Source organism: Stegodyphus dumicola, chromosome 12, assembly GCF_044657685.1.
Source record: "Stegodyphus dumicola isolate Sdum_Otavi_A_Nest chromosome 12, ASM4465768v1".
Classification (NCBI taxonomy): domain Eukaryota; kingdom Metazoa; phylum Arthropoda; class Arachnida; order Araneae; family Eresidae; genus Stegodyphus; species Stegodyphus dumicola.
Genome location: NC_140779.1, coordinates 69,043,638 through 69,070,074, shown reverse-complemented (window position 1 = coordinate 69,070,074; position 26,437 = coordinate 69,043,638). Strand labels below are relative to the sequence as shown.

The 26,437-nt window shown below is 33.3% G+C and overlaps 1 protein-coding gene across 1 annotated transcript in view; it reads left to right on the top strand.

The window, feature by feature from the left end:
* The window catches only part of LOC118202432 (cubilin-like), a 212,861-nt gene that overhangs the window by 78,915 nt on the left and 107,509 nt on the right, over positions 1–26,437 (top strand). The window contains exons 10-15 of the mRNA XM_085806530.1: positions 3,093–3,238; positions 5,932–6,306; positions 7,242–7,382; positions 15,361–15,597; positions 21,660–21,779; positions 25,010–25,282. Of these exons, the coding sequence (XP_085662656.1) occupies positions 3,093–3,238; positions 5,932–6,306; positions 7,242–7,382; positions 15,361–15,597; positions 21,660–21,779; positions 25,010–25,282 (1,292 nt within the window). The remainder of the gene's footprint in view (positions 1–3,092; positions 3,239–5,931; positions 6,307–7,241; positions 7,383–15,360; positions 15,598–21,659; positions 21,780–25,009; positions 25,283–26,437) is intronic.

Here is a 26,437-nt window from a genome sequence, read left to right as displayed (position 1 = left end):
CTAACATAAAAAAGCTTCACATTAAAATTTTTTAAAGTATTTAAAATATAAAAATTGTAAAACATTGTAAAAAATGTAAAAAGTGTGTGCCAGTTGCATGTCATATAGACAAATTAAAAGAAAACTTATTTTCACTACAACGAAGCTTAGAATTTTCATGAAAATTATCAGTTAGATATATAATAAATGAAATGTATTTTATGTTATATTAGTTACATACATTATTAAAAAATAAAGATTTAAACTCTTAAGAAATACATTTAATGTTTTGAAATCTCCAGTTCATCTATGATTGACAGATAATAATAGATTGATTATACGTAAAAGGTACACTAAATTGATTATGCTTAAATTAATTATATTTAAATTAAATACACTTAAAGGTAAATTAAATTGATTATGCTATAAAAAAGATATTGATAAGGCAAATTATGCTTTTCCGAATGGAAACATTTTAGAAACTCTTTGTGCTCGGGTGTGTTTAGAAAATCATGTCTATGAATTTTATTTTGCCATAAAGGGGTTTTAAATGTTAACAGAAAAAATCTCTAGTGCCGTTAAAAAGATTATAATTTTATTATAAAAACAAAATTCGTAATACTAAAATGTAAAATAATAACATTTTTTATATAATACAATAGAAATTTAATTATTCGGACTGCTGTTTTATCTTTTTATATCAAGAAAAAATAAGCTTTTTATTGTTATACTTACGTATTTTAAAACTGTTTGTTGATTTGAATAACAGAAAAGATAATTCAGTATGGAAATAAAAGGTTTAATAATATGAAGATTTCAGTTGAACATAAATAAGTTATATGTGTCCTTTTAAGCAGTTATATTGGGAGTTTGAAAAAATGGCGCCACCAGTTAAGTTATGGTTAAAATCATCTGATGTAAAACGGCCTATCATAAGGCTGGGCATCTACTAACAGCATAACCTTGAAATATTACCAATATTGTCCCAAAATCATCTATTATTTTTCGTGCGAAAATGTCGAGTTTTTGAGCCGAAAGAGCGTCATTTGTGGAAATTTTGCTTTACCTCTTTAATTTGAAGAAATCTGTAGCTCTTGTTCATCGATTGCTTGTAGAAGCGTAGAGTGGGGCTGCATAAGGGAGAGAAATTGTCCTGAGTGATTTCAAAAGTTTAAGAACAGTAAATTTGACGTCGAAGACAAAGAACGGAACGAAAGGATGAAAATGTATGAAGACGCGGAAACTAAAGCACTATTGGATGAAGATTCGTGCCAAGCGCAAGTAGAACTTGCACTTACATTAGAAGTGACTAAACATACAATGTTATATGACTCAACATGCAATGTTATATCGTCCAAAATCATTGGAAATGGTTCAGAAGCAAGGGAATTGGGTATGAACTGAAGCCGAGAAACGTTGAACCCTGATTTCTTATACACGAAATGCTGCTTGCCAGCCACAAATGAAAGGGTGTTTTGCATCATATAGTCACTGGTGATGCAAAATGGATCCACTAGGATGGATACCCCAAAAGAAGACGAAGTCATGGGGACCACTTGGCTTGAGCATCGACTGCCAAGCCGAATATTCATGGAAAAAATATCATGTTGTGTATAAAGTAGGATCAACTTGGTGTTTTATGCGTTATGAGTTGCTAAAACCGAACGAAACCAATACTGGAGCTCCCTACGAAACAAGCTGATGTGACTGAGCTGAGCACTCAAAGAAAAATGCAAGACGTGACATAATTATTCTCCTACATAATAATGCTCATCCGCATGTTGGAGCGAAGATCAAACTTGATAATTCACATGAGAAGTTTCCTCCCTCCCACTATATTCACCGGACATTGCTCCTGCTGATTATTACGTGTTTTGATTGCTGACGTATGGCCTGTCTGAGCAGCGCTTCACGTTATACGAGGATACCATAAATTGGGTTGATTTGTGGATATCCTCGAAAGATGAAGTGTTCTTTCGACGCGTTAATCGTATGCTGCCAGAAAGATGGGAAAAAGTAGTGGCTAGCCATGGACAGTTCTTTGAATCAAACATAATATACGATTCGTTCTTTTACAATAAATGCATAGTTTTTGATAAAAAATACGGCGGAGACTTATTTGTAGTACCTGATAAAAAAATTCTTTATTTAATTTCAACAAAATACGCAATCAGTGGCCTAAGGGGTAGGTCCGCTACTGCTGTCTGATTGCTAGTAAATTGGGTCATTAAAAATACATTGGCTAATGGAATGACTGCGTTATGGTTTCAGTGACTTTTTTTAATGTACATGGTAAATATGAAATAACTTCCCTTAAAAAGCCCTATATAAAGGCACCTCTTTTCCCAGGCTGATAACTCTTCTGAGCTTTATTGTATTTAATTAAACAAAGAAGCGCAATAAAAATAAGATCGGAAGTTTGGTTTTAAGGCCCACGTGAATGAAAATTAATGTAATTGGTTAATTTTAGTTGAAAACGTTTTGTGTTTAGGCAAATGAAAAGTAAGCTCATTAATTAATTTTGTTTAAAAAAGTATGTTTTATATTTTGTTTTGCGTGAATAAAAGTATTTTACTTTTTCCAACTGCATAGCCTTTGCTGTAAAGTTTGAAAAACAAAAACAAAAACAAAAATAAATAAATAAATAAAATAAAATAAAATTTCCTGCCGTAAAGTGCTTTAAATGCTTATTTAACCTGCAGAGAAGGATAACCTAGTTTTTTGGAATTGTTTAACTTTCGAAAGTTGTACATTTACAAAGATCCAGGTATTTAGATTTCTGTTCTGCCTGCTGTGTTTTTGTTTACAAAAAAAAAAAAAGGATAAGAATAGAAATTTGAATAAAGAATCCCATATAAAATGTACAAAAATCCCATTTTCACTATATATCATAGAAAAAAAATTAAAAGTCTATTCAAATTAAATATTTATAAACTTAAAACTACAAATTATTGAAATTCACTCATCTTATGAACCATTTTAAATTGTTCCATTAAATGCTGATATTAATATTCGCTATGTCGGTATAATTGCTAAATTCTTCCAATTAAAATTTCCGTCCTTATAATAGTTAATCGTTGATTGATTAATTTACAGTATATCGGTCTTTCCAGATATATTATTCGACGGAGTAGCGAAGATGTGTGCCGCCTGGAAATGGATTTCCTACGCTTTGATGTGGAATCTAGTAGCAACTGCGAGTACGATTACCTAGCTATCAACGGGGAGAAGATCTGTGGTCAAATTGAGAATTCAACACGTGAGTAACAGCCTTGCGTCAACGATATAATAATGAAAAACATAATTCTACTTTAAATTTATTAGTGTAATTGAGACTTGCAATGTTTAAAATTACACATTAAGTAACAATATCGAGCTTCTAAATGGGTTAGGCGGCAGGTAATGATTTATGAGTGACAATTTCATCTATCTCATGCAATAATAAATAATAGTAAGGTATTCGAAATTTTTGCTAAAAAATTTGCACAATCATCAGTTTTTTTTTTTTTTTTTTTTTAAAGCAAGGACTTGAAAAATGTGCAGTGCTCTCACTGAGCGCCGCCTGAGATAACCACTGACCTGACTTTGTTGTAAAAGTTTTTGGGATTCGAACTCTGGACCTCTCGAATACGCGTCGAGCATGCTTCCAATTGCACCACGGAAGCATGCGGAAGGGAGGGAGAAAATATTCCTTACAAGCTAATCCCTTCAACTTTCTGTCCTTCATGGTTATATTTCTATGATGCTAAATCATTCAAAATTAAAAAGAACAGTGTATAAATTACTAATTAAATGAAAATAAATTTAGAAAGAGAGTCATTATGGTTTGAATTATTTTTATATTTTAGTTATGTGATGTAAGTACTTAAAATATCTTTTAGTTGCTGTTCTAGCCATCAAATAGCCTGCTGAGGAATTTTAAAATAGGTGATATGAGAAATCAATAATTAATTTGAAGTGAAATTAGTCTTGATTTCGTTAATTTAAACTAAGATTGCTTTACTAAGAATAGTACTTTCGTAAAAAAATGTGGCACCTTAATCGGGATTTTCCACTATGTGCGAGAGCAAAAAACCTTTATAACGATGCCTTACCTCTGACAATGTTTAGAGCATCGTAATGAATATTTTTGGCTAAATCGGAAAATCTTCAATACATTGTCGAACTTGTGTGCCGGAAGACTGCTATGCAAGAAGTGTGAAATCATCTAAACGTTGCCTGTCAAACCTTTCTGCTGAAATAACTATTTTAAAGGAATTTTCCTTGTGTACAATCCTAAAAAAATATGAGCATTTTTATAGTCCAATTTTGAAACTAAATAAAGTGAAAATATGGCAACAACTAATAAGATGCTATTCTTATAAGTCTTAATATAGCTTTCTTTTGTTATTATAAATAAAAGTATTCTGAATTTGGTGTTATTAATCTGATTTCAAGTTTTGGGAATTTCTGTGCATTTTATTCGTAAAAAGTTTATAGTAATAAATGAGGCTACTTTTATTGTAAAAATATATGTGTTTATTTGAGGGGTTTTATATCTACAAAAATCCTTCAATAAAATCAGGTAAGGAGAAAAATATTACAAAAAAAATTAGTACTGAAAGCAGTTGGCATTTTAAAACGGGTTTTAGCCTTTTAACTGCAGTGAAAAGGCTGAGAAAAACCTGGCCGAAGTTGAACTTTATTTGAAATACAGGATGAGTTTTAAATATTTTTCATTTGGTATCTTCCGTTAGACCAGTGGCATAAATTTTCCTTTCAGATTTGGTATATATAGCTCGAAAAATATTTAAATATAATAAAGCTCACGGAACTTGTCAACATTATAAAATATGCCTTCGCAATAACACCTTTAAACGGCACTAACTAAATGTATGCTCATGTGACGAAATCCGCACAATCAGCCGGTTAAACTTGCGGAGGCTCACAGAACACTGTCATTGTTTAGAGGCCTTAATTGCGATTGCCATACACATTTGATATTCAGACTAATAACGGACTGACCGTCCGTTATTAGTCTGAATAACTATTTGGAAACTTGAGAAAACTTGAAAAATTAATAAATGCTTTAACGAAGCAGAATTAAACTGAAAGTTTGAGTGGTACGTTCATTATTCAGTTTGAATTTCTAAATGCAAAAATTAGTGTTTTATCATATAAGAGACTAATCCTTTTTTTAAACTTAGAAATTTGAACTGAAGTGCATTACAGTAAATTCGAGAGAAAAGCGGTTCTAATATAAAATATTAATAAAAAAACGTTGTTGGTGGTTTTGAGGTCCGGATTTTAGATCATTCCGGATAATGGACGTCCGGATTTCGGACTTTGTACTGTAATATGAATAACTATGCCAATAGAGATGGCCAATCTAGATAAAGATCCAAATGCAATACATATTAAAGATCTCTATAAAGACTCCTAAGTACCTATTGCAAGTACTTGGATCCTAAACGGAAGATCCCTGAATTAAGTTGTTGCTTACATAAAATAAAATACAATTTTCTATAAGGGTAAATATCACTTTGCCTAAGGCTACATCAAAGCGAACTGATGTGAAGAAATGAAATAAATTATGTTAACATTAGCTACAAATTCATAATCTGATGAATTGGGTTCCAAATATCACTTTTTACTTCCTTGTGCGAAGTAAAGTAAGTATTGTAATTGCAAAAAAATTCCGTTATCGTATTTCAACAGAAATAAGATATATTCGTGTTAGATCTCTTCATTGGAGCATCATATCTAGATTTAAAAAGCTAAAATTTTTAAATTTATCTCAAATTGTTACTTTAACGGAAATTAAAAATTCTGTTAGCACTACGCCTTTGGTTAACCTGCTTCATTTATGTATTTCTCATGAAAGAAACTGACATTTTATTCACGTTAACACTGATTCATGTATATTTCAATTTCTTCTGGCTATTTCTTACTCTATTTACTCCTTTGTTCCAGGAACCTATTTATTTCAGGATTACGAGAAGCAGCTGACTTTCCACTCAGACTCTGGTACCTCTCGGCCTGGCTTCATGATTCGTGTTCAGCAAGTGGACTGTTCACCAGTGACAACAGATCCACCCTTACCGCCGTCCAAGCCATGTGACATGCACTTTTCATCTGCCGTTTTTGAAATCATGAGTGACAACCATCCAAACAATTACGATCCTCACTTACGATGCACGTATACGGTGGCCCGTGCGCATGCAGGAGTTTGTGCACTTGAGCTGAACTTTCTCAGCTTTGATGTAGAGGCCAGCGATGGTTGCCAATACGATTATCTGAAACTACAGGAAGAGAAACTGTGTGGTATTTATCCTGCGAATTTGAAAAGTAAGTAACAATATTAATAACTTCAATTCTTATCTTAATTCTGATCAATCTATTACAATCTATTATATTATCTTTATTGTAAATGTCTTATGTCTCATGTAAATGTCTAATCCGGATCTACGAAAACAACGAAAAAATATGGAGGTTATGCTTCGCTACGAGTCAGATTAACTAGCATTTTGCTTATAAACTGAATTTTTTTTAGTTTGTTTGTTTATTCAGTTTGGACAGTTGGGGGGGACTAAGTATTGCTTTTTTGTTCTGACACTTAATTCAAGAAAAATGATTCTGTAGTTCCGCCTTCACAGCTTCATTTTATAGAATAACAAGATTTACGATTTTATAGTTCTTTATGTAGATCCCTCAAGCAAAACATTTCCCAAACATGTTGTGCTTATTTTGCATTGACGTTCGAGGTGAAGGACCGCATTAAAGTTGTCACCAGAGTCACTGGTAATATGTTAGAAAGAATAATGAACGGCTCCTAACGCCATTTAAATTGTGAGGTGCCATGAAGCCATAATTTTTATCAGATTACATAGCTTATGTTTACGAATGTGTTAATAAAAACATTTTGATAACTACTATTTGACGCAGAGAAAAATAAATATCAAATGAGGATCTGATTTTATTGTGTTATGAAAGCTGCCGAAATATACGTAAACAAGCAAGTGTTAAAAGGTAGCCTAATCTGTAATTTGGTCTGGCAGGCAGCCTTCGTTAAACATCATATCGTTCAAGATGGCTTATTTTTTACCCCGGTATAATTAAAAATTGTCATAAATAAATTATATCTTAATACATGCTCTTAACATCTCTTTTGTAACAGGATCTGCGTATGTTGAAGATATTTCATCTTATATGTTTAAATTATAAATTTTTATAAATTACTAGATCCTTAAATTATGTAAAAATGTCTCCTATTTTGTCTTTAGGAATCATTCCCTTTGAAGGTAATGAACTGATCTTAGAGTTTCATTCCGATGGAGCTACGTCGAGGCCAGGATTCCACATTCGAGGGCAACAAATGGACTGCGCTCCTTTGACTGACCAAGTGTCACCCCCATCCATAATCGGTAAGTTATGGAAACAGTAAAAAAGGTAATGTATATTTGTTTTAATTAACGTAACCCTGAGCTTTCAGGAACTCGTTCGGATGCTGCTAATGGCTCTATTGGTTAAATAGAGCTTCATACAACGGGGTACGTATGTCATTCAATCCACAGGAAAGATTCCTAAAGGGAATGAAAATGCTCAATGTTTCGTTATCGGATGGTGCCTTTGAGAAATGTTATACAAATTAGGAAAGAATATGATTTCGCTGTAAGAAACTAAGGTTTGCTTTTGCGAAACGATCCTGCCTTGATCGTTCTACCTTTTTATAAAAGAGCAAGAGCGTTTTGAGGTAAGAAACTATTTTATTGTAATTGGAAGACTACTCCAGCTGCCTCCAATAATATTCTCTCGTGAAAGTTTCAAGTAAAGAGCCATATCGAAAATCCGATTAGAAAATTTGAAGACGGACGGTCTCGGTATGTCATCAAGAAGTAGAAGGTGTATTCCTCGAATGTGGTGTATTCTGACATAATGTTGCCCTCGAATGTGGTGTATTCCGACATAAATGGTTGTCGGTAAATACTAATAGAACTGTCCTAGCTACAAATTCTTCAGTAAATGTTCGAGCAACCTCATCCTTCCTTGATTTATTTGTGTATGAGATTTTTGGTCCATTTTGATGTGGTATCCTTAAAAAGTCAAAATAATGCTATGTTGATTCAAGATTCTGCTGTCCGATTTTTGACGAGAAATTAAGGGAATGGTCATGTGAGCTTGGAATATTCTTTGAAGAGATGACGCACATTTTCATTATAAGGAGTGTTCAATATTCAGAAATGTATCATATGGAGCTCGTCTTCTCAAGTGTTTAATAAAATCCTTTGCATTGTGATTATATTACTCATGATATGAATTCCCTATGATTTCATTTTAAGTTTCTTTTTCTTTTGGAAGATGACGCTTATGAAAAATATAGTTACCAGTACATGTTACAATAGGCTTTACAGGAACGAGATTATTAGGACACTATTCTTAATGTAATTCGAATTGGGTTATTGTATAAGAGAGAAGTTATTCGTGCCAACATGTTCACGTCATCTCCAGAGACTTCCCAGACTTCAGCTACTGTTAGTTCTAGTTTTAAGAATTTTTGAAAGAATGCGTTTACCAGGGAAGTGCTCACGCTTTGTCTTAGCTGAAGCCGGTATAGTGCAGTATGTCTTTCATATTCTCTCTGAAATTCTTCGCATGGTTGTTGATAACACTGTGATATGGTTTCAACAAATAGTTGAGACACGAAGCACATAATGGCTCTTACTCTTAACACGTAATTTTAAAAATTAAATTCTGTCATTCTAGTTTAAGGCTTTATATATCTGTTCTGCAATCCTCGTAATGCCACATTTTCACATCGCATCTCCTTTGCAAAAATTTGAATTTTTTTTTTTTTTTTTTTTTTTTTTTTTTTTTTAATTTTTCAGAATTCTCTTTTGCTTGAACTCAGTAGTACGTGTACCGTAGTAAGTATACCTTAGATGTAGTGTGTATACCGAAGTAATATGTTTATCGTAGTAGTACCTATTTCAGTACGATAGAGTATGTGTAATCTGTATTGTACTGATCTCAGTATGATCGAGTATATGTGGTAACGATCAAGCATCAGCATATATAATATGATTAAAATCTGTTGATTAGAACAACTGCTGAAATTTCTAAATAGAGTAATTTAACTATAGTTACTTAAATAATGCAAGATGCTGCTAAGAGGACTGTATTCTTTCTTTTTTAGGGGAAGGGCCTAAAAAACACCTTTCATGGATATCACATATGAATGCTACACTAGTTTGCCAGTAAACCTAATCGTCATAATAGAATTCTAGTATCGATTTAAATCTCATATAGATGGCTAGCCGCTTATAACACATAATATCCATTCGAAATTTTATAGAAATTCGAGCCGTTTTCGTATTATTAGTGTGCATAACTAAGAGATACTATTAGAGCACATTGCACAAGCTAAAATATTTCGCATACCTTTATGGAGGGATGCGATTATTTAAAAAAGGCTCAAATTAAAGATATACAAATAGGGAGTGCTATAATTTCAACACAAGATGATTAAAGTGTAGTTACTTGGTATATATACCAGGGTTCGTAGCGGTCCTTATAAGTGCTTATAAGTCCTTATATTTGAAAATAAAATATAAAGGCCCTTATAGGTGCTTACTTTTTCTTTAAAGCCCTTATTTTTGTTGTTTTTAATGATTATTTTCGCTTTCAATTTTTTTTTTTTTTTTATGAACGCGCTGTTTTTTTCGGTACCAAAGCCGAAACTAAATAAACAACTTTTCTTCCTAATATGGAATGTCAGATGGTGAATCATACTCCCGGAAATAGCTTTTCCCCTTTTTCTGCATTAACATAACCTTTGGTGTGCACGAAGAGTACAGACAGGTGCCCGTCGTTCTATTGGTCAAAGAAATGCGAAAGCAGTAGAAAATTCCGGTACATTCGGCATTCTTTTCCTCCTACCCAAATACTACACACGTTTGAATTTCTATCAAGATCTTAATAATTTGCATTCTCGGTCCGCTTGGTCAGTTCATATTCGTGTTTATTATGATCGTTATGCTTATATTATGAGCATATGTATGAATGTTTATAATTACGTATGCCAAGTATGCGGGTTAGTTAAGCTTTTACTGTTAAAGGAGGACTGCATGAAGTATATTTCTGTCTTCTGATTTCAGAAATGTTCCTCTTTTTTACTTAAATTTCTTTGTTTGCAATATCTGTTAAGGGAAAACTGATAGACAATGAAAATTTAGAAAATGTTCAGAATTTAGATTTAAATTATTTAAATATCAATATGAGTGGAAAAATAAATTGTATTTATTATTAGGTTCCAAGTGAATACAATAAGTATGCCTTATTATTATTTATTTTCTCTATTTTGAACTGAAATTTCATCATTAAATCTTGTAATATAGTTTAGTTCTGCATAGTTTTTTTCCCTCTCATTGTAAACTAGTTCTGTAAATTGAACTGTTATTTAAAATTTAAAAAAAAAAAAAGTAATTATTTTCCATGGTTGAGGTAATGCTTATTCTCTCTTAATAAATACTGCATTTCTCATATTTTAAATTATAAGTCTAATTTTTAAGGTTATGCAGTTGTGTATAATGCAATTAGACAGGTGCTTATTTTTTTTTTTCTTAAAATGTGCTTGAAAAGTGCTTATAGGTGCTTATTTTTTTCACTAAAATGTGGCTATGAACCCTGTATACCAAGTTCCTTTGATATATACGAGTAGATTACAAAATGGCAAGAGAAATTACGATGAGAAATGGTGTGTGTGTGTTTGGTGTGGTGTATTTAATTATGGCAAAGCACACTAGGGCTATCTGCCTAAGGGGAGGGATGCCTTCGTGGAGGACTTTCTAAGGGAAACTGGCTCGTATACACTTTACACATGGGGAAAACCACGAAAACACCCATGCAGCCAGCCCGTTCGCGGGATTCGAACCTCGGACTTGGTGTTCTTGGTGGACTTGGGCTACCAGTGTTCAGCGACGTTACCGCTCTGCCGCTGGTGGGCCTGCCAGGTACAAGAAAAGAATATGAAATATAAAAGCTTTGACTGGTACTACCCTAGAACTAAAAATGACAAACTATTCAAATTATCACTACTTTAGATTTTTGAAATTTTTTAGTACAGAAATTACCAGTGATCTCAATAACCAGTGAAATAACCAGTGACCTTGAGGCTCAATTAGTTTCTCAAAAGGGTCCATTTTTCAGAAAAGCTCTATTGAGAGTAAATAAATCGTTTCGATTCTGAGCAGGTGATAAAAAAACGAATTTTACTTCTATATGTATTTACTAACTTCATAGTTTTATACGTTAAAAAATGTATTCTCAGAGGATACGTCAGCTTGTGAAGGCTGATGGCTACGCAGAAATCGACTGGCCGCTGTACCAAACTTCGTTTTGTTTGCTTGCCTGCCCCATTCTTTGTAATGCAACATCATCTAAGCGCCCTGTAATGCATTTTGAGTGATACAGTGATGAACTTTTAAAATTATTGCTCAGCTCCCAAATTGGTAAGTATCGGATGTTGGAGTTAAAGAAACGCTTTAGATCTAGGTAAGGTATTAAGGTATTTCTCCCGCCTTCTAGGCGAGCCTTCGTGGTGTAGTTGTCTGCATGCTCAGCGCGTAATTGAGAGGACCGGGGTTCGATTCCCGGTGAGGGCGTTGCTGATTTTTCAGCTTGCATGCTTCCAAAAATACTTAATGTCTCTACAGTGGCACACGAACTAAAAGGGGTTGGATGATGATTTTCCTCACCCAGGATTTGGCGATTGGGTCCCCTAAAAACCTCAATCGCCTTTTAAAAGGGAAAGTATATAAGGTATTTCTCCCGCCTTCTTGGCGAGCCTTTGTAGTGTAGTGGTCTGCACGCTCAGCGCGTAATTGGGAGGTGAAATTGGGAGGTAATTCGATGAGAAATGAAAATACCTGCAGTGTTAGTGAAAGTTGGCGTTGTTCAAATAAAGAAAGGTTTGACCACTTTTATTCATTAATTTTAGGATATTTAACTACATATATTCACGTTTTGATACTCACGTAAGGAATCTAACTGCTTAAATGTCACATTCCGGATCCGTAGATGTAACCAGGCGATTTATGGCCCCATTCTAGATCTTCCAGTAAAGTAACTCTAACTCGGCGAAGGCTCAAGCAAGCCTTTTTGTTAGATTTTTAGTTTAACAACTTTACATAGCTTGTGTAGTAACAGAAGGCTCCGCTACTTGCGGGTTTAACAGAACACAAATATTAAAATAAAACATAAATATTTTTAAATATGAAAAATCACAAGATCAGTTGCGCTTATAAGTTTTGGCTCAAGCTCTTGACTCGCACAAGCAAAGACTAAATTTAAAACAACTCAAGATGAAGATGGACGAAATTACTAGCGGGACAATGAACGATCGCTGTCGAAAGCTCTCTCTTAACTACAATAATTCTGTTCTTATATACGTTATTAATTTATAGCCTAGTGCAAGCCGGTGAAAGTACAAATGATAGTGCTGTCAAAATAATAAGAGGTTAATATACATAAAACCCTAGTCCTGTATTCATTCGAAAGGATAATAAATTACTGAGTTTCCCACCTAAAATACTAATAATTTTCTAAACTAATAAATTTAAAATTGATTGAAAATAAAGCAGATTATAATTTTTTATACAACATATTATTCATTTTGTAGCCCTGAAATTTTACTACTGGTTCAAAATTTCGATTATATTAATTATTGTACATTTAACATAAACAGTTTAATCATTGTATATTTATATAAACAATTAAAAGTAAGTATTAACTTTTAAGTAGACATTACTGTATTTCTGCAAATGAAACTTTATTTTTAAAATGTAAAAATTGTTATTACAACTTTTATCTTCCTTTTCCTTTTCATGTAAACTTGTGAAATATCACTTATTAGATTGAATATTTCACACTTTCTCCCTCTAGGCAGTTTTCAATAAATTTAAAAGTATCTGCTTTCGATTTGAACAAATTTTAATTATACATAAAACAAAATATGCTAAAATATGACTCTATGTTCTGCTGCAAATCATTGTGTTCCATTTTGTTTTCATATGTTTATGACAGTTTCTGCAAAACATTCTGTAATTTTGCCTGTAGCATAATGCATTTTTATAAAAGCAGCAGGAAAATTATATTGGTTTACACTCAGATTATTTAAACGCTGTTTATGAAATTGCGAATTTGAATTTGACTTTCATCTTATGAAATCAAATTACAAACGAGAAACTCATTTTGAAACTCGCATTAATCAGAATTTCCTTTAAAAAACCTTTCCAATTAAGTGGACTATTCTTGCTATAATGATTAGTATACTGGCTATCCTGAAATAAACAGCAGAAAAGAAGTTCATTATATTGTATCAATCCATAGATTATGCCAATCCTATGGACTCACAAAATGCTAGTTGCATTGCATTGGTAACGATAAGTTCATGGTTCGAGGAGATGTTCGGTCTATGGTACTCTTGTTATATCAGAATGTGTTAATGAAGCCTACGGTGGAAACATGAGCCTACCTAATAACTGATGAAATTAGATTAATAAAGTTAAAAAACTTAAAAAAAAGACATATTTCTGATTAATATATTGTTACGAAATGTACAGGCGCGGTAAGATGACTTCCCCGCAAAGCAGTTTCAGGGTTGCCATAAAATAGCAAGGAAGGCAAAGTTGCCACATTTGGCGAAAAATCGCCCATTTGGCGACAAAATTGGTGATATGCCATGGACGGATGGAGAACCTTCTGGAACGAATTCTTACCGGTTTAGCCCAGAATGTTCTCGAACACAAGCCGAAAGTCACCCTGCTAGTCCGCAGTGCGAGTTAGTGTCTGCCCGTCAAGTGTGAGATAGTTAGTCCCGAGTTAGTCAGTCCGAGTGGAGTCGATCGAGTTGACAGCCGACCGGCGAGTGCCGAGTGGGTCGTCAAGTACATCGAAGAGTCTCTTAGTATATCGCGGTTAGGACATCGTCGAGAGAATGTGTTAAGCTCCGGGAACTACTGAACCGAAGAGTCGGGAGCTGTACTCTGTGTGTCATCGAGTGCATCGCGATTGGTCATCGAGTGGTGAGTCTCGAGAGTAAGTGGAGTTCCGAGAACGGCCGAGCAGAGTCGGGAGCAGTACTCTGCTTTGCAGTGAAGCTGTCTCCACCGTTATTGCCTGACAGAGTGAAGGCTGTATCGCTGATTGAGTCAGCGTGTTTATAGTGGATCTTCGACGACTGTAAAAAGTGACTTTGGGGATGTCCTGATTAATATTGGTAAATAAAGTGTGTTTCGATATTCCATTAAGTGCTGTCGTCGTTATTCACTCCAAATCCACACGAACCCCATGCGAACGTGAAGGAAGAAAACAACGCAAAAATCTTATTTATGTAAATAGTTTTATATATATATATATTTTGAACAATTATGCCAATAAATAAATAAACTGCAATGAGTAAGACGGGTATGCCTATTTTTTCTCTGTAAATCTTTCGACTGAAGCTATTATTTGAACTGGACACGATCGTTTCTGATTTTGATTTTCTCAAAATACTTGTTTTTATCACAGTGACAGCCAAAAACATAAATTTGCACGAAAATGATATCGCAAATGTAGTAAACATCTATTAAGCTTTATAACTTAACAAAGGATATTCGTCCTTTATCATTATCTTATAGTCAGTCCGCTCCATGCCACTGAATATTTATTGCTCGATAGTTCAGTACAGAGGTTCCCAACTTTATTCCCGGGGGCACCATCCTCGTGTGCTCGCATGCTCTGTGTGATCACAATAAAAATGTTTTAGTTTTCAATAAAATTCTATGTGAAAGTTTTCTCATTTTTAATGAAATAGAAATTGCGTCCAATAGAGATACCAGCACAAAGCGAAATGCGGCCGATCTTTTTTTTTTTTTTTTTTTTTTTTTTTTTTTTATGTGCATGTATTATTAACTCTATCCAACTATAAATTCATCTTAAAAACTTAAATAGTACTGCCATCCAGCACTTATTCTAGACTTATCTAGATCTTAGCGACAAAAAGGTTGGGAACCACTAGTTTAGTACTAACTTTTCAAACCAATTAGTAATCTATGATAATTGTTTTTTATAAACAGTTTACAGTTTTTGCATTCTTTCATCAAGATATCGGTCAGATCGCCGGCACACATATATATTTCTGTTCTAAAACCATGTTGGCTAAACACCACTTCAGTGAAAATAATGAAACATTTTGCAGCACTCCTGTAAGGAAGCTAAGGCGTCACATTGCGCAGTACTGAAACCAGTAAGTTAAGTAAGATTGTTTACATTATGATCATTAGAAATTGACGTGACACTGAAATGAGATTCTTTACTATAATTACCTTGTATTTTTTTAATTAAAATGTATATTCTTTTCAGGTAGCTGCGACGTTTCATTTACCAATGCCAGTGGAACTTTCCAGAGTCCTGGATTTCCGGAACCCTATCCAGGACCTCGAACATGCATATACCGCTTTACAGCTCTGCCGGATCGCTGTCGTATAGCGTTCCAATTCCTGGAATTCGGACTTCAGGCCGAAAATTCTCTTTGTGAAAACGACTACTTGCGCATCAATGGCATTAAGTACTGTGGCCCACAACTGCTTGGTCAAAAAAGTAAGTCATATTTATTGCTGTTCATTATAGTATAATGTAATGATTAGAAATTAGTCAACGGGATTAGTGAAATTAATTAAAGAAGCAGGTGCTAAAATATTCCTTAATGAAGATATACAACTCTTGAAACTAGCAACATTAGTAGCTCTAGACTTTTACAAGGTGCACTGTTTTCCATTAACTGGATTTATAGAAGGTTGTTGTAGCCAAAGAAACTATAGAATCTATAGGGGAAGAACATATAGATCCTTTGGTAGCATTTCATCGTGCGAGCGAGAGACGCCGCATCAGCCAATCAGCAGGAGGCGCACATCACCTGTTATATTTTACGTCACAACTTCTGTCTCGCCTCACAGCACTCTTTTGGCGGGTGCCAGCTGGAGTGACAAAACCGCTAGGCAATACTCCCGGTGCGAATCTTACTTCTGTGTGCTTAATGAAATATACTGTTGTGTGCGTACGGCATCGTTATGAATTAAATACACAAGTCCGATGAAAAATGAGCAAAATTTATTATTATCACAAAAATAAAACAAAATGTTTAAATTTCCTCAGATATTCGTACAGTATTACAATAGTATTACATACTCACAGTAGTTATCTTTTAACTACTCAAACGTTCAACAGAACTTAATTCAAAACAGCTAGAGAAAGCTAATCCGCGAATTCGCTACAGTCAACAAGAGCAGTTTTCTAAACAAACTAACTAAACTGAATTGAAAGGTTTTCCTCCTATTTTATAAGCTTTAATCACGCTCGAGATTGTTCTAGCAATTTCTCGAAATCCAAAAGAGATATTTATTTATTAAATGGTAAATGCACGTGCTCTTGTATTTTTAATTTTCCGGTTTAGCTTTCTTTTAATATTCGTCACGCGCTGCACTGCACGGGGAATAAAACAATTTTATTTATAATTCTACTAGCATTAACTAATTAAATACCAAATCCGTAACAATATTTTTGTATCAAATGCTGTTTCATTCATATCCAGGAGTCAGATAAACCATTGCTACTTTTAAAAGTAACCACCTTTAATGGTAACCTTCTTCATTCTCATGTAATCCGCATTTCATATTATTAAAACTGAGACTTTCGGGTGGAATACATAGCACATTTGTTCTCACATTTACAATATAATTGAAAAATCATGAATACAATTAAATTTGTCTCATTCTTTACCTTCTTGAAAGACGAAAGCTTCTCAACGGCAACTAGTCCGATAATTAATTATCAGTAAACTATTTACTATTTTGCTGTCCACTTCCTCTCAAAAAATTTCTTAGCATCGTTAAACTAACACAAGATTCCCTTGGAAGGAAAAATAGTTATCGATGCGAGGAACAAGTAATGTCTTTGTTATAAACTCCTCCTATGATTCCATCTCATCATCTTAGTGAGGAATCAGCACTTTTAAGGTTTTCAGTGCTGCAGAATTTCCTCGAATGGACTTAGGTTTAGGTGAAACGTGGCGATCTTGGGAGCAAGATTTCACGACTGAGGAAATATAAATCCCGATTAGGGTTTTAGGATCTTCTGTGTTAGCAACTTCATAAAAAGACGGTGATTTCTACAAAAGAAAAACATATTTCATCTTGTACGGGATGAATTCTTTTATGTCTAGTGATTTTACTGAATAGATACATTGTCATATACGGAGATATGGTCTCCTGGATTGAAATATGCGATTGTTCTCAAAGCTGATCAGTATATCGTGTCCTTTAATCCTGCTTCAATTAAACAAACTGTGCTGTTTGTGATATGAATTTGGCGAATTTTTGTTTCAAATAAGGCGTTGGTTTTGGGCACAAAACTACCATTTTTAACTACATTATGAATGTTATTAGTGACATTGGATACGAAGTTCTGTAACGAAGCTGAGGAAAGTAGCCGACTGACCCGTACATTCGCGTCATGAATTGTTTAAAGCGAAAAAGCAGATATTAACTTCTCAGACAAAGAAGAAAAAGGTAAAACAATAAACCAAATAAACTTCCGCTTCAGTTTAAGTCACTGTAGAAGAATTCCTTTTGAAATTTGTCTTTAGGTTTCTAGGTTTCCTAGCAATAAGTTTCGCACAATATGTTTGATAAAGCTCCACTTAAACAAGTAATTGGCATTTCTTCTTGGAATCTTACAAATCTTTCTTTATCTTTCGAATAAAACAAGAACAAAGAAGCATCTGCCTTTGGATTGGAAGTTGACAAAATATTTTTAAGATGGATTTTTATTTAAGAAGTTTTTAACTGAATACCGGTAGATATTACCACTCTTTGATTTTTCTGCTATTATTGATGACTTTTCAACTTGCATTTCCCTCTTCGTTTTCTCTTTTAACCGCGTTTTCTCTTCAAGCTTTTCTGAAAAATAACTTAGAGCATAGCTCTCACGGATTCCGCATCGTCATTTTAGGATTTCTTAATTAAAACTGATATCTTTTGCCTTAATCGCTGTTAATATCTTCAGCTATGGTTAAGTCTAATTCAATCAAATTTAATCACTAATTTTAGTAGATGAGCTTTCTTTTCTTTTGTTAAACAAAATATTTATTGTTATTCACTCTATGCTAAATATTAAACGTATGCATTTCTTAGACAGCATTAACAATTGTTTTATGGGGCAAATCTTTGTAATCACATTAGTATTATCACTTACTTTATGAAACTTTTAAAATTAAACTTCTTAGGATATATAATTACAAAATCACAAATACAGTTAACATTGTCACATTTCGTCTTATGAGGCAAAAGTGTCTCAACAATAGCCAGATCCTAATTATCTATTATCGTAAAAATCTAATACTTATGTCAAACTATCTCAGTAACTAATATTTGTATTTATTTCCAGTCCATCACTTTACGAAGATACTTCTTGGCATCATTACTCCTATGTAAGACTTCATCGGAAGAAAATATTAAAAATTAGCTTGAGGGAAGGATTCTCTGCTACAAAACAATTTTAGAAAAATAGATTTTAAAACATAATGCACATATAAAATCTAAAGCGTTTCATTGGTATTTCCTTACCGCTGGAATTTGAGACGTTGTATAATTTCGTTTGCATAAACCTTTTCTATTGGCTTAAACAGACATCTTAGTTACAAAGTATGTCCTTTTTTGAGTAAAAATATTTTTTATTTAATCCTTAAAGACGCTAAATTTTCAAATAATTTGTTTAACAAACTCGAGGTCATTTCAAAGAAATTAATGTGGTTTTCAAACAAGAAAACCTCAAAACCTCAAACTGAATATCGCTTCACTCATGACATCGCATTGAGTTTATGGGGAAAATTTTTCTTTAATTCTTTTTTGTATAAATTAGAAGTTTGGCTAATAAATCCTAATATTTTCCTTCCTAACTTTTGAGAGTGTGATGGGCAAATCATAATATCCTGTTCGGGGACTGACAAACAATCCAATTTCGACCTTGTCCGAATGCTACATTATTCAAAATGCATTCCATTTTTGAATTATGCATCAGGAGGAATGAATGAGTGCCTTTTTTGAATGATTTGCGTGTACGTATAAATAATCAGTCATATGAAAAGATATCAACTCTTTGACAGCTGCCTAAATATCTTATTTATAATAAGACCCAAATCAACTACAGAAGTTGAAACGCAAATATAATTTTCCGAAATCTGCATAGCCTTTATACTTTATGTCCTTGATTTAAAATCGAATCAGAAGAAAGCAAAGGTATTCCATTATTTTACAACCACCAGAAAATGCTATGTATATTTTTTTAGACTTTATTATAGTTATCTTTAAGAACTTCTAGAAAGATGTACATATGCACAACATTCTTTCTGTCATGACTAACTTCATGCTATTTATAAACATAATGGCCATATTAAATCCTTAAATAAATGAAGAATTTCGTCTTAATAAACTTAAATTTTATCTTATTGGTAAATGTGGACCATATCTAATAGATATCGTTCATACAGTTGTAAGGATCTTAAGTTTTACTAACGTTTATTTTATTTTAAATCTTTACTATCACTTCTTATTTTCTACTTCCGGCCAGAATTATAAGCGTGAAGGATTTTATGCAAAGTTTGTCTGGCGAACGCCAAGTATTTAAGTGTGGCCTTTTTGCCAAGCAAAGGAGAGAGGAAGCAGTGAGTTCGAAGCAGGCCGCTTACCTTAGAAGTTACGCAGTTGCTATTTGCCTTCCAGGCCAGAGGTATTAATCCTCTTGATAAATTAAACGTATTGTAGTGTTCACAGTCTCTGTGCTACATACGCTTCCTGTTATTATAAGGCCAATCTTCCACGTATATTATTCTAAAGTTAAATTAGAGTTTAGTTTTATTTTGATATCTTTTACGTTAGACCCCGAGTGGAGGGTCATTGTATTCCGAAGTACGGACGTCATTGTATATAAAGAAAAATAAAGGGGTTTTGTATACCCTTCGTCTGTATCCTGTCTACTTACTACAATTAGTGAACATAGCTTTAGTAAGCTCTCTGTTCCTAGTCAGGTCATTGTATGTTCCCGAAGAAGGTTAGAAGGAACATTGAACCTGATACAGTTAGGGTAATAAAGCACAGATCATAGTAACACCTTTTTATAAGTTTCTTTATTAGTTTAACTAGGGATAAATAAACTGCCCACTTTTTGTTGTAAAATACTAATCCGCATTCCGCAATGCACATTTCTGACAACAACAATACACATTTTTTTCTGACTGTCAAATTTTAGCTCTCCTGACACCTCTGAAACTAGCGTTTAACATGAGCGCTAGTTATCAGTGGCATCGTTATGTCTGCCTAACCGACAGCATTAATTATGCAAAGTTTCTCTGAAACAGTTTCCGCATAAAGGGAAGAGCAAAGAATATTAAGTTTTTTTAATTATCTGAGTAACAGTTGCTTTATGTTTTTGGCTGCAATTAATTTTAACACTTTGAAGGTTTTTCCAAATAACTTCTTCTAAAATAACTAACTCACCGCGTTTTACAAATACCTCTGCTAATTCAGCAGACTTGAAGCTCACTGGAACAATTGCAACTACTTCCCGCCAAGAACATAGGCCGCAACGCGGGTTCTTCAATTCTCGATAACTACCTTCGCGCTCGCTAAGTAAGAATAACTCTCTCACCGAACTCGTTTCCTTCTATTTAAATCATACTACTTCCGCTGATAATTTGAATGCTTGCGCGTTCTACTCAAATTTACATATTCTGGCATTGGCAGTTCCAGGGGAAAGTAAGGATTGACAGGAACGATAGTTTAAACTTAAAATAAATGTTAGTTAAAATAAATATAAACCCTACATATTGTCCTCTTTTGAACTTTTTTCCCCAATGGCGGGCACTTGCCTATAATGGCATCCTGTTTTGAATTCTCATATATTCTTCATTTATGGATTATAATTACACGCGCTTGAAGTAGTATCTTTAAAAATGTTAAAAATTCAAACTTCACATTCTGCTACTGGTAATTAACTTCAAAATTAGGTTTCCAAATGGAACTGCATACTTTGACATGAAATTTGGAGTGTTTCGACTGCCAGATGTTTCAGATTCATTGTCCAAGTACTATACATATTTTTTACTAGCTTGTAGAGATATTACCTTTATTTCGGAACAGGAAACATGAAACAAATGTGCAGTGTCCTCGCCGAGATTCGAATTCTGGATTTCCCGATTGTTAGCTGGACATGCTTTCAATTTTACCATGAAGGCACGCAGTAAGGCGGGAGAAAATAATTTACTACCTTACGGATATAAAATATTTCTACATAAATTTCTGCAACTTCAGAAGTGTCGTTGTATTGGTATTTTGTATTGATATAAGTGTCGTTGTATTGGTCTGTTAACTGAGTGCCAGTTAATAGAGATTTTATTGTATTTATTTTAGATCTCTTAAATAACTGGTGTATTTAGCTTTATGTTTGGCTTTCTATGAATGTTACCAAATGCAAAACTGATATAAAATTTAGTTAATTACTGAAAATAAACTTATCTGATAAATTAAGTTTATTAATTTTATTTTTTATTACAAATTCTTATGCTAAAATATGTCGATTTCATAATTAATCATTTTTTCCCATCATAGGAACTGTTACTTTCTATGGATATCCACGGGAAGTTAATGTTACGTTTGTGAGCGATGATTCTATTTTAGACAAAGGGTTTTATGCTGTCTACAGACAGTTACCATGCTCTCCTGCTTTTGGTAAGCGACCGTATTTAAATGCTTCTTGTCCTTCATGCTGTTCAGGGATAGTTCAGTGATGCTGATTTAAATTGCTTTTCGATATATTTTAAAATGTGTGTTTAGTTTGTCGAGGACAGAGGGATTTAGTCTATATTAGATGAATAAGATTTAACAGAAAACCTCCAATATACGACTTGGAAGTGGCACATTCATTGCACAAGTAAGAGGAGTACGATATACTATTTTTTAATCATCACCGGGTAGCTGATATGTTGTGATGATAAGGAGACATCAGCTATGACGTTACGCACAAAAAATATTCTTGCAATCCTGACGGAACATTTTCCAGAAAATCTTACATTATATAAGACTCTTCATATTTCTCTCGAGACACCTTACTAGTCTTCTTGATTTCATCTGTGATACACACTTTATATTTGAAAATATAAAGCATGTATCGCTGATGAAATCATGAATGAAATAAAGAAATTTACAATGGTATGAGAAGCAGAAATATATAATATTTTAAGATACGTTTCAGATGTGTATACGGTGTCGCATCTGGAGAATATCATTGTTAAAATAAAAATGATATGATTAGGTTACAGATTATGTGATAAGATTCTGGAAATATTTCGATCACTCGAAAATAGTGATAATAAACAATTTTATGTTGATGGTGACAAATGGCTCATGGTGTTTGTGCAATAAATGTGTTATGTTCTACTTCTTTTATTTTTGTTATTTCCATGAAGAATTTTTTGCTGGACCTTGTACTATGACAGAAGGATTCTGTTGCGCATTTTATTGCTGAAAGAGGAGCAATAAAAGTCATGTGTCTTGATTAATAGCAATAAATTGCCTTATGGGGTACATTTTTTTCTTTTCAGTGAATTAAAAATGTGTTTAGAATTTGCAAGGGTAAAATATTCATGAGAAAATTGTATTAACTTTATTCCAGCTACTATTGGTTTTATCACATTTACATCTATTAATTTACATCGAATACCTTCTTGGAAACAAGAAATGCTCAAAAAGCATTTTAATTTTTTATAATAGATAATTTATTGAATGACGCTTTCAAAATGGGCATGTACATTTGGTATATTAATGATAAAATTTCAATATAATTATCCGATTGCGAATTTAAAATCTGAAAATATGTGTATATGTAGTAACGAGAATGGGATACTTTATCAAAAAATCAAAAATCATCGAAACTTTCTCTAAAATTAAAAAACATTGACTTAGACATGGTGTCAAACGTACAGAAATACGAAACCCAAATATGTTTAAAACTATAAGCCGAACTTTTCTAAACTGCAAATCAGAAGAAAATTATGAAAAATATTTTTTTCAGTGGTTTTAAATGTAAAGAATAATGCGCCATGTTTGCAGTTAATTAAAAATTATTCAACGGTTTACCAACATTTTTTTAAAAAAGAAACGTAAAAATACTTTTTTGATGTGTATGCCTACTATAGAATGAATTGTGTCCCATTTTCCTGCGCGGTGGTCCTGGATTCTTTTCTCTAGAATATAGTAAGCCTAGTTGAACAGAAATTCTGTAATCATGTTCGTAGTGCACGGCATAGAAATTTATTTATTGAGCATGAAAGTTATAAAAATATGTTGACACCAAAAACCATCAAAATATCATGAAGAAACATACGCTGATTTTAAATAGCTACCCTTTTTTACTCTACTAAGCAATGATTGTCACAATTTAGGAAACAAATGGAAGATTTTATGCTAATGAGTTTTTTGCTGTGCATACTGAAAACAAACCTATTTCCGGTGCTAATACTACCGTTCCTTGGAGATTTTATAATTAAAGAAACCTTTAATAACTATAGTCTGTTACTTTGGAAGAGACGCTTCAGGGTCATTTTTTCTGTCAAACTATATCTCATAATTAAATGCAATGTAATGAACGACAAATCGTCTAATTTTCTATAATCCAACTAATTCCCTGTGTGCGATGATTACGACACATGTTAAGATCGTTACTGAGGGAAAGCTCTTTACCACCTTGAAGTGTCTGTTTTAAAATAACAGACTATTGTACTTTGAAAAATATATTTAATGTATAGGATTCAGAAGGATTCAGCTTATTCATATTACATGAAGAGAAAGCAACGGAATTCAAAAGTAGGTATCTCATTTCGTCTAGACGAAAAGTATGAATTTTTAAACTTTATTTGTTTCAGTCGAATTAGTGCTGAAAATAGAGAACGACTCCAGTATCACTTCAGCTATTTGCAAGTCTTCATTTAGTCAAAACAAATCGCATAATTTTCTGTTATGAACGCACACTATAAAATAAGGTATCCGAAAGAAGAAGCAGTTAAATTAACATTGGATGTCAAAATTTGTTATGAAACTGCAACTAAATCGCAGGTTCTTGCATTGAATTCACAACGAATTTAATAAAAATACTGAGCTGCAAAATTTAAATCCTTGTATTAGATATATCAGGGAATTATCAAGGAAAGAGTTTCTAAAAACATTCATAGCATCATTTCTGTTGACCTAGAAGCTTTATGTTAAGAATTCTAAAAAATCTGCAAAAAATAGTCAGATTCCGAAATAAAACATTTAAGTTCAGCCATTAATTGGGCAATTCCAAGTTCGTCTGATACTTCCAGTTGGGTACGCCCATATTCCAGACGGCCGATAATTCTACCACGTAAAAAATCATCCAAATGCGTCCTTTGTGTCATAACTATTCGGTTATTGCACTGAAATGCTTATAAAGCGCCTGCGAACAATTTTACTTCTTTGCCTGTATTCCTTATATATCATTCTCTTACACTGTCGTCATTGTGACGTACCATCGGTGTCATCTGGTTACTTCCTGAAATTTTCATATGATTCTTGAAGATATGTGTAGTGATTTTACAGGTGATATATTTATTTTAGAGTTCGATTTCCGCGTGACTCTGAATTATCCTTAATTTATGGACATGAGTGTAGTTGTGCTTGTTAAAAATAATAAAAATCTTACAGGTTTTATAACTCTTTTATGGTACTGCATGTTTTAAGCAGTATACCAATGTGTTCTTATTCAGATTTCTAAAAGTTAAAGCTATATTTAACAATCATTTCAATTACGTTATTAAAAAAATTTTTACAGTTTGCGTTACTTTGCATGCTCTGTTGAACAGAGAGTCGGAAATTTCTTTTCATTTGTTTGAAGTTGAGAAAATACATAAAAATTTTCAGCTAAATTTTCATTATCTGTACAGGAAGGTCTCCATCCCAGCGCAAGAATGGCAAACCTCGTACTTGCGATCGTCTATATGCATCGCTGGCTTTCACCATTTTGAGTCCCGAACATCCTGAGAACTATCCTTCCGATGTGGAGTGCCGGTACACCATTAGGAGGCTGGGACCTCGGATTTGTCGACTGAAGCTGTCTTTCCGCGCTTTTGATATAGAATCTAGCGAGGGATGTGAATATGATTACTTCGAAGTAGACGGGCAGAAACTTTGTGGAACTCTACCGGCAGACCATACGCGTAAGTTTCTTATTTTCTTTTGTATATCTACAATTTTTTCTTTAATATAGTTGTATCTTTGAAAATAGAATAATGCCCTAGGGCCTAGAAGATGCCCCAAATGTCAAGCATTGTAAGGTACGTTTATAGAATCCTACTGAAATAAGTTCTTTGTTTGCAACTAATTGATACAGTCGATACTACCACGCCGATAGTACAGTTTGGAAAACGTTAAGATTGATCGTCTAAACTAGACGGATCTTTTCATCCAACAGCTACAAACCCGTTTTGGTCATAAACCAAGATGTTTCGAGTACCCGGCATAGGTGACAGTCAGATCTTATAAAATCTGGATTTTTCTTTGGCAGATGTTATGTGGTTTCTGGTGTGAATTTCTCTTGATGTATCTAGTTTAGCGATTAATCCCAAAGATGCTGGATCAGTGGGACATCCTGTATTTAAAACAATGCCTTCCAGTTTAATTTTTAAATAAGGCACGTTAACATTGACAAGTAATGAAGAGAAGTAGATACTTAAATAAGCCAAGTAATTTTTTAATTGGATATGAATTATATTGCACATAATGGTTTGCTTTAGCTTTTATGTAATGAATATTCAGCAATTTCAGACTGAATATATATAAGAAAATTGAATGCGAATTTTAGATTAAGTAGAATTTACCCTCAGTTTGGAAATGATTTCAAAGACGGCTGCAGTCTATTTGAGAGATAAGTCTTTTTAAAAATGAAATTGAAGAAAATCTCTAGAAATGAATGGAGGCCTCTCTAAAATTCAGTCCGATTTTGAATTTGAAATTTTGTTAAGGATGTTCAAATTGGTTAAGAAATGTGAGAAAATACCATTTTGAAAACAGAAAAAACTTATTATCTAAAAACACTGAAGCGCTTCTCACCCCACACAATTTGAAAAACATCAGTTGGTAACTGAACGAAACAAAACTTTTTCATATTTAACATGAAGAATATCCAGTTATAATCTGACCTGTCTTAGCAGTAACTTTATTTATGTCTTCTTGGTGATTAAAAAAGTAATCAGATTTATTAAAAGTGCGAGTAATTATTACTGAAACTCATGTTGCTAAATCAAAAGGGATATATACCGTGATCTCTAAAATCCAGTGCTACACAAATTAAAGCTATTTTTTGCATGCTATGA